The 8,511-nt window shown below is 35.6% G+C and overlaps 1 protein-coding gene across 1 annotated transcript; it reads right to left on the bottom strand.

Moving 5' to 3' along the window:
• Positions 1 to 4,999: 4,999 nt before the first annotated feature.
• On the bottom strand, positions 5,000 to 5,935 carry LOC101827204 (olfactory receptor 141). Its single transcript, XM_005065030.2, has one exon. It carries the CDS (start codon positions 5,933 to 5,935, stop codon positions 5,000 to 5,002), a length of 936 nt encoding a protein of 311 aa, XP_005065087.2.
• Positions 5,936 to 8,511: the final 2,576 nt, after the last annotated feature.

The following is an 8,511-nucleotide window of genomic DNA, read 5'->3' as shown; positions in this document are numbered from 1 at the left end:
CTCACATACAGAAAAGTGAACTTGGTAAAGAAAAAGAGAAGGTCATAAAACAGCATTATTCAGGTGATGGGATTTATGCTAGGTAATGAGCTTCAAAAGTACATCAAAGAGACCCAGAAAGAAATTGGCTGAATAGAAGGCAACAATATCGTTGAAGGTAGCCCACATGTTTGTTATATCCTTATTTCTCCTGAACTGACTAAAGTGTGAGTCATCAATATTTGCAGCTGATGGTATTGTTCTGCTTCTCTACATACTATATCTTCATGTTTAAAGAGAGTCCATCCAGCCAGGCGTTGGTGGCGCACGCCTTTAATCCCAGCACTCGGGAGGCAGAGGCCGGCGGATCTTTGTGAGTTCGAGACCAGCCTCGACTACCAATTGAGTTCCAGGACAGCCTCCAAAGCCACAGAGAAACTCTGTGTCAAAAAAAAAAAACCAAAAAAATAAAAAAAAATTAAGAGAGTCCATCCAACATCCTGTCTGTGTAAAACTGAAATTTTTATGATCAAAAATCCCTCTTTTTTGCAGTAGACAGTTTTATTTAAATGTTTAAGGCTCCAAATAGACAGGGGACTATTTCCATTACTTATTTCTTGTACTGTATGTTCAAGGAATGTACCTCTTATGTAACTATAAAAGGTAACATGTATAATATTGTCTTATATCTGCCTGTTTGCAAAGACCAATAGTGGTATTCCTTATTTGACTCCCAATTTCTTTTTCTTTTGTTTGCTTTTTGATTTTTGAGACAGAGTTTCTCTGTGGCTTTGGAGGCTGTCCTGGAACTAGCTTTTGTAGACCAGGTTGGTCTCAAACTCACAGAGATCCACCTGCCCCTGCTCTGGAGTGCTGGGATTAAAGGCATGTGCCACCAATGCCCGGCTTGGTTCCGAATTTCGGCAGTGCTTATTTTCTGTTAATAGTAATGATGTCTGTTACAGACTACAGTATTATGCAGTGGGAGTTCAGTGCATACATCAGGGGTCTTCGCATCATAGACTCGCAGAGATCTGCCTGCCTCTGCCTCCGGAGTGCTGGGATTAAAGGCATGTGCCACCAACGCCCGGCTATGGAGACACCTTATTTAGCAAAGTGATCATATATACTGCGTTTTGAATGTGTTAAGCTGCTTTCAATGCAGACTTCTTGTGTGAAGAACTCTTTACCTCACATTACAGCTTGTGGATTCTTCCCACAGGACTGCAGTATGTTGATTGTTTACTGTGCACATATTCTGTGGATGGTCTGGAAGATGAATTTTCATTTCACTATATAATTTTGATGTATAGAATATATCCTGGGACATGCTTCATAACTGGATCTCTGTCCCACAAGGACTGTGGACTCTTAACAGATTGCCCTATTCTCTTGCTCAGACTACTGCACACAATTATCTCACTTTCACCTCTCAGCAAGTTCAAACTAGACTAAAAGCTTTTTGTAAAAATAAATAAATAAATAAATAAATAAACCTTTACAGCTTGCACAAGTTCAGAGTCACAGATGTCTACCAAGGTTATTAAGAAAAGCATGCCAATTCTTTTCTGTCCAGTCTACTAACAATAGATCTGTGTCTTAAAGTTGTCATCTGACACTGTTTCAGCCTTTACAGCATTATGGGAGACCAGGCTGGTCCTAGGGATCCTAGGTAAGACATCTCCCACTCTCCATTAACTGTGAGCTCATGGGAGCCCGTGGACATTGGATCAACAGTCAGAGAGCAGAATGGGAGTAACATAGGCCCTCTGCGTGGGTGTGACAATCGTGTAACTTGGTCTCTTAATAAGGCTTCTAACACTGAAAGCAGAACTCCTATGATGGATTATCAGATCCCGACTTGACGTAAGTGAATGAGCTTGGTCCTACCTCAATTTGATGAGCTCTGCTTTGTGCAAGCTCATGTGAGGCATGTCCCTTTCTGAATGGAGGTGGAGGAGGACTGGATGGGGAAGAGAATGGATGGGAAAGGAGAGAGAATGGAAAGAGAGAGAGGAAAGGAGGGAGGGAAAACTGATTGGTTTATAACATAAATGAAAAAACAGTTACTTAACTAAAAAGCGTTAAAAAAGAAAGTGAAAAATAATGAAGAAAATTTTAAATTAAGCCATGGACCCCATAGAGATATTCAAAATCCAGATACGTAAATGTGAATACTCATATATACAACTTGAATAAACGTATTTCAAGCAAGAAAATAAAATTAAAAAATGAAAGCACCAATGACAATAATGATAATAAAATAATAATTAAATAAGAAAGGAAGGGAAATAGAGGGGAAAGAGCATACGTAGTTAGCACTGTTGCTTCAAATTCAGATAAGAAGATATCTTTGCTAAGAAAATGACATCTACTTTAAAAAAGGAAGAGCTAAGTGGGCTTTTTCATAACATCATCCTTGGATTTGACCAATAATGATACCAATTCAGAGCCTCATGATAGTTTAGGTGGAAAAGGAAAACCAAACTCTATCCTGAGTAGGGAAAAGACTATGGGCATGTAAATGGGGAGAGGCTTATTCAGAAAAGGACAAAAATCTATAATGTGTTGGATGTTACACAATTATGTTTTGGTGTTTGGTTACACAAAATAATTTTGGTGCTGTTTACCTTGAATATAATCCTAAGAAATATTATATCCAGGCTTTATTATTTTTTGTCTCTGAGGAATCAAATAATGAGATTTATGTTCTCCATAATAAAGAAAATATTCATACATTGTAAAATTAAAGACAACAGAAATATTATCTGAATTGGTTGAAGTTTACATTGTATTTAAGTTGGTATACTATCTAGGAATATTTAACTGGAGGCTTTGGGTGCAACTTTGTGGTAAAGTCCTTGATTATCAAGCAAAATGTCTGAGGTATATCATGATCTGTGCTGGATTAAAGTAACAAGACTCCATGAAGGTGACCAAGCTAATCCAACACAACCATGGTATTGTATACAATTACAGTGTTGAAAACCAAACTTATTTTTCCAGTGGAGAGGCAAGTTAACTTACTTTTAAACCGATGCTCAAATGAATATGTATCATATATTTACAAATGTTTGCACAGATATACATAGCATTGGATGTTAAAACCAAATACCCAAGCCATGCATTGGTGGTGCACGCATTTAGTCCCAGCACTCGGGAGGCAGAGGCAGGGGGATCTCTGTGAGTTCGAGGCCAGCCTGGTCTACAGAGCGAGTTCCAGGACAGCCTCCAAGACAATACAGAGAAACCCTGTCTCGAAAAAAACAAAACAAAAAAACCAAATACCCAGTACTTTAAAATATCTCTTAATTTAGAGAAATAGTCTTTTCATATGTAGTTAGTTATAATGAAGTTTTACCATGGGTGTCAATCCAATGTATTTACTATCCTCATAAGGGCAGATTAGGAAAAAGGCATATAAATAGGGAAAACAGCAAGAAGACAATAAGAAACTAATATACAGGGGAAAATGTACAATAATCTACAGAAAAATGCCTAAGGGCAATTTAATTTTGTGCACCATTAGGTATTAGATCTCTAGCATTCAGCACAGAAAAAAAATCATACTTTGTTTCTTTGGTTGGTTGGCTGTTTTTTGTTGTTGTTGTTATTTTGTTCTTCATAAGCCAAGTGCTATATGCTGTAGTATAATGATAGTCCTATTAAGCTACTACAGCAATTTCAGCAGATTTGTATGGGACAGTGTCTGGGAAATCTCTGCACATAGATACAGATTTTAAGAAACAAGCAGATGCCACACCTTTAGATATATAAATATCATGTAGAAAGTTGAATGTGACCATTATTTTAATTTTAAAAATGGATGTGCAATAACAATGAATATTTTAAAATAATGGTTATTAAACTAATAATAAATGGAAATTTATGTTCTTTAAAAATTAAACACGGAAGTGATGGTAGATGGTTCAGTTTGTAAAGAGTTTGCTAGATGACAGTGGTGATGTGAGTGTGAATGCCTACAACACATAAACTCAAGGGTGAAAACACACATTTCAATCACAGAGCTTCTGTGCTGAGATTGGTGAATGACCTTGATTGTAATAGGTCAGCTAACATGGTATAAGCAATGACAAGTAACAATGATTTCATGCTTGAATGTATTATTAAACACTGGTGAAAACTACAATGGAAAATATGTTATAATTGTTCATAAAGAACCTGTCCTAAAAAGACACTGGAATGTTAGTTTAATTTTCTTTTGGTGATCCAATGAGTGCATTGGATTTACAGAGCTTGGGGGATTGGCCAAGTACAAAGAAATTTACCTTGGCAAAGTACCACCCTATCATGGATGAGGAACTCGTGGAAACTATATTATTCAGTTCCCCTTTCAGCTAATCTTAAACTTTTTCCTTTTTAATAATAATTTTTATTTAACTTTTTACACATGTTACTCCCAGTTCCCTCTCCCTCCACTCCTCCCCCAATTTCCCCAATAGCCCATTCCACCCCCCTCCACTCCCCAAGGAGGTCAAGGCCTTCCATGATGGATTTTCAGAGTGTGTCATATCATTCTGGGCAGGGCCTAGGTCCTCCTCCATGTGTCCAGGCTGAGAGAGCATCCATCCATGTGGAATGGGCTCCGAAAGTCCATTTGTATGCCAGGAATAAATACTGATCTACTATCCAAGGTCCCACAGATTGCTAAGGCATCCTCTCTGACACCCAGGGTGAGGGGGTCTAGATCAATCCCATGCTGGCTTCTCAGTCGTAAGTCTGGAGTCCATGAGTTTCCCCTTGTTCAAGTCATCTGCTTCTGAGGGTTTCATTAGCTGGGTCTTGATTCATTTGCTCATCACTACTCTTTACAACTGGGTTCCAGCAGTTCAGTTAGGTTTTTAGCTGTGGGTGTCTGCATCTGCTTACACCAGCCACTGGATGAGGGTTGTAGGATGGCATATAAGGTAGTCATCAATCTCATTATCAGGGGAGGGCATTTAAGGTAGTGTTAATGCCAGTTGATGTCATTCTTGTAGATCTCTGAAAATCTCACAATTTAATGTTTAATATGAAATTTTTTTCTCAATAGTCTTCTCATTGCCTCTTTTACATCTTTGTTCCTCAGACTGTAAATGACAGGGTTGAGCATGGGAATGCCAATGGTGTAAAATGTTGATACAATCATGTCATGCTCCAAGGAATAGTTGGAACTGGGTCGTACATACATAAAGAGAATTGTGCCATAATAAATAGACACAGCAATGAGGTGAGATCCACACGTAGAGAACACTTTCTTCCTCCCATCATTTGAATTCATTTTAAGAATTGACCACAAGATAAAAGCATAGGAGACCAGAACAATCAGAATGGTGACTAGTTCTATGGAACTCACAAAGAAGAAGAGCAGGAGCTCATTTACATAAGTTTCAGAGCAGGAAATGGCAAGTAGAGGAGGTATATCACAAAATATATGTCTGACTTCATTGGATCGGCAGAAAGACAGGTTGAAAGTGGCCACTGTGTGAACAACAGCATGCAGAATTCCACCAGCATAGGAAGCTATGATGAGTGACACATAGACTCTAGGAGACATGGTCACTGCATACATAAGTGGGTTGTGAATGGCTACATATCGATCATATGCCATTGCGGCCAACAGAAAACATTCTGTGGTTCCAAATGTAACAGCAAGGAACATCTGTGTTGCACAGCCATAGAAGGAAATGACTTTGTTTTTTGACATAAAACCTACCAACATATTTGGTGTGATATCTGAGGAATAGCAGGCATCCACAGAAGACAATACACTAAGGAAGCAGTACATGGGGTTGTGGAGTTGAGGATCTCCAATGACTAAAATAATTAGTCCTACATTCCCTATTAGAGTAAAAATGTAAATTGCTAGAAAGAGAAAAAAGAGAATGACCTGAAGTTCAGTGTTGTCAGTGAGTCCTTTGAGAATAAATGTAGTAGCTTCTGTGATGTTCCTCATGATGGAATCTCATGAACCAATATTGAGAACATTCAGTTTACTGTTCACAGTACTATGGAAACAACAGATACTATCATGAGTCACTGAATGTAGACTATGTCTTTATGCACTCAGTAGTCTAGGAAAAAGCAGTGACATGGTGGTACAATCATACGTGCCACATATAAGCAATGAAAAATGAGCTACTGCTTCTTAATACTGTGGAGATGGACACATTATTTAAAGTGTTCTATTGGCATAATGCAGTCATCATTAAAATTTCTATGACATTCTGCTAAAACAATGCTAAATTCAATCAAAGTCTCTCTTTGAACATCACAATGCTATTCTATCAGAAAAAAATGTAAAGTTTTAACAATACATGATCTTAAGCAATATTACAAATCAAATAAAAGATTCAATCTTTTTTAGTGGATAATGATGGATAAATGAGACATTCTCATGCAGAATGAAATTAGACACATGTCTCTCACTTGGCTCAAAAATAAGTATAAATGTGTTAATTATTATAGCATAATAAATGGATTTCTGAAAAGACCAGAGGAAAATAAAAGGGGAACACTTCAAGATAGGCAAGAACATTCTAAAAAGAACTCTCACAGTATATAATATGATCCCTGCAACTGACAAATAGGTTTATGAGAAGTTAAATAGCTTTGTTTAACAATAGAAAAAATCTTCAAAATGAAGAACACTTATGTCATGGAAAACCCTAATATTTGTTCATTATTTATTACACACGGTATTATTAATATCTAGAAATTATAAAAAACTTCTACAATGATATGTCTATGAATCAAGCCTTATATACAATAAATGGGCCAAAGAATAGTATAGGTAGTTCTCAAAGAAAGCAAAATAAAAGATCAAGAAGCAGTTAAAACAGTGTTCAACATTCTTAGAAAGGAAAGCAGATGCAAAGTGAAATTGATTTGAAATTCTGTCTCACCACAATCAGATGGCTACCAACAAGAAAGCAAATAGCAGCAGATACTCTAGAAAAAAAATATTTAAAACATCTAGTAGGTGAAGAAACACGTGCAACCACCTTGAAAATTTGTGACATGTTTCTTAAAAGGCTGGATGTTGCCTGCCATATGATCAAATCTGTGCCACCCCTGCTTTTATATCAAATAGGGATCCAGGTCCTACGATAGAGATAACTGAATATCCATGTTTCTTAATTCACTATTCACAAAATCTAAGAAATGGAAACAGCCTAGTATTATCTAATATTAGATTAAAAAATATTTAATAAATTGATATTATCAAAAATATGTGAACAAAAACAAAAGATAAATATTTAATTATTCAACCTACAGGAAATAAGTTTATTATTCCTGTATTATTTTATCAAAATTAGATTAAAATATTTTGAATATTTTTATTTGAATTTTAATTATTAATAAACTTTGTTTTTGGATTACCTATTGAAGAACATAATTTTGAAAATATGTGATCTGTTGATATTATCCCCAGTACCACACCTGAACACAAGTCACCACAATTTAGGTTATTACATTATAGTGAATTACATTTGTTTTCAGTTAATAAAATTGTAAATATCATGCAGTTGGAACAGTGAGCTGTATCTGTCCTATGACAGGTCTAAATTTGTTGACCAGGATGAACACACAGGGACATTTATAAAAATATTTAGGAAATTTATAAAAATAAGTACAACCAATTCTTTAAGAATTTAGTAATATTGAATGTGTGTTGTCCTATCCATTGCCTGTCATCCTAATGCTGCAAGGTTGAAGCAGCAATATTATTGTGAATTTGAAGTCATCATTTGCAGCATAGTGAACTGCATATTATCTACCCTAGTCTACAAATACGAGAACAATATTGAAAATTACTATGAATTATCATCAAATGGTCAGCCTTGAAAACATACAGACTGAATATATAGGAATATATCCCTATACATGTATATGTGTATACATGCATAAACATGCAGATATATGTATATATATGTATATATATGTAATGGCAATAAAAGAAAAAGACTGTTAATATTAAAAACAGCAAGGGAGATTAATTAGGTAGGAAAACAAAGGGAAATACATTTTATAATTATAATATCAAAAATAAAAGATGTTTTTAGAGTGTTGCAACCTACACATGTAAAACACAATTTCAGTAGGGACCAGGAAACTCATAATTGTTTCATTCTACAAATTAGATAAAATTTACCATCATTCATAGAGGAACTAAAGAAAGCATTATTGTTGTTATTCAATTTCTTAAGATGATTGAGACCAAATAAACATTAGCAACAAGTAGAGAACCACAGTGGCTTCTATTTTATAGGACAATTGAAATGTTATTTATCTACAGGTCTCCTGATAACAGATATATTGACGCTTACGTAACCTTTCCATTAATTTCTGCTGTTGTTCCTTATTCTTTGACAACATACATCTTCTTTGAGGGAATGAAAATGTATACTACTAAATTGGAGTATTCTTATTTGTTCCAAGTATATAATCAATACTTGTAATCCTGTATATTTCCTAAATATTTTGCCTTTCATCCCTTAGACGAAATTTGATATAAATCAGACATGGATA

Source organism: Mesocricetus auratus, unplaced genomic scaffold (assembly GCF_017639785.1).
Source record: "Mesocricetus auratus isolate SY011 unplaced genomic scaffold, BCM_Maur_2.0 Super-Scaffold_100004, whole genome shotgun sequence".
Lineage (NCBI taxonomy): Eukaryota > Metazoa > Chordata > Mammalia > Rodentia > Cricetidae > Mesocricetus > Mesocricetus auratus.
Note: the sequence above shows the minus strand (reverse complement) of the source record. Positions and strands in the feature narration are given on the sequence as shown.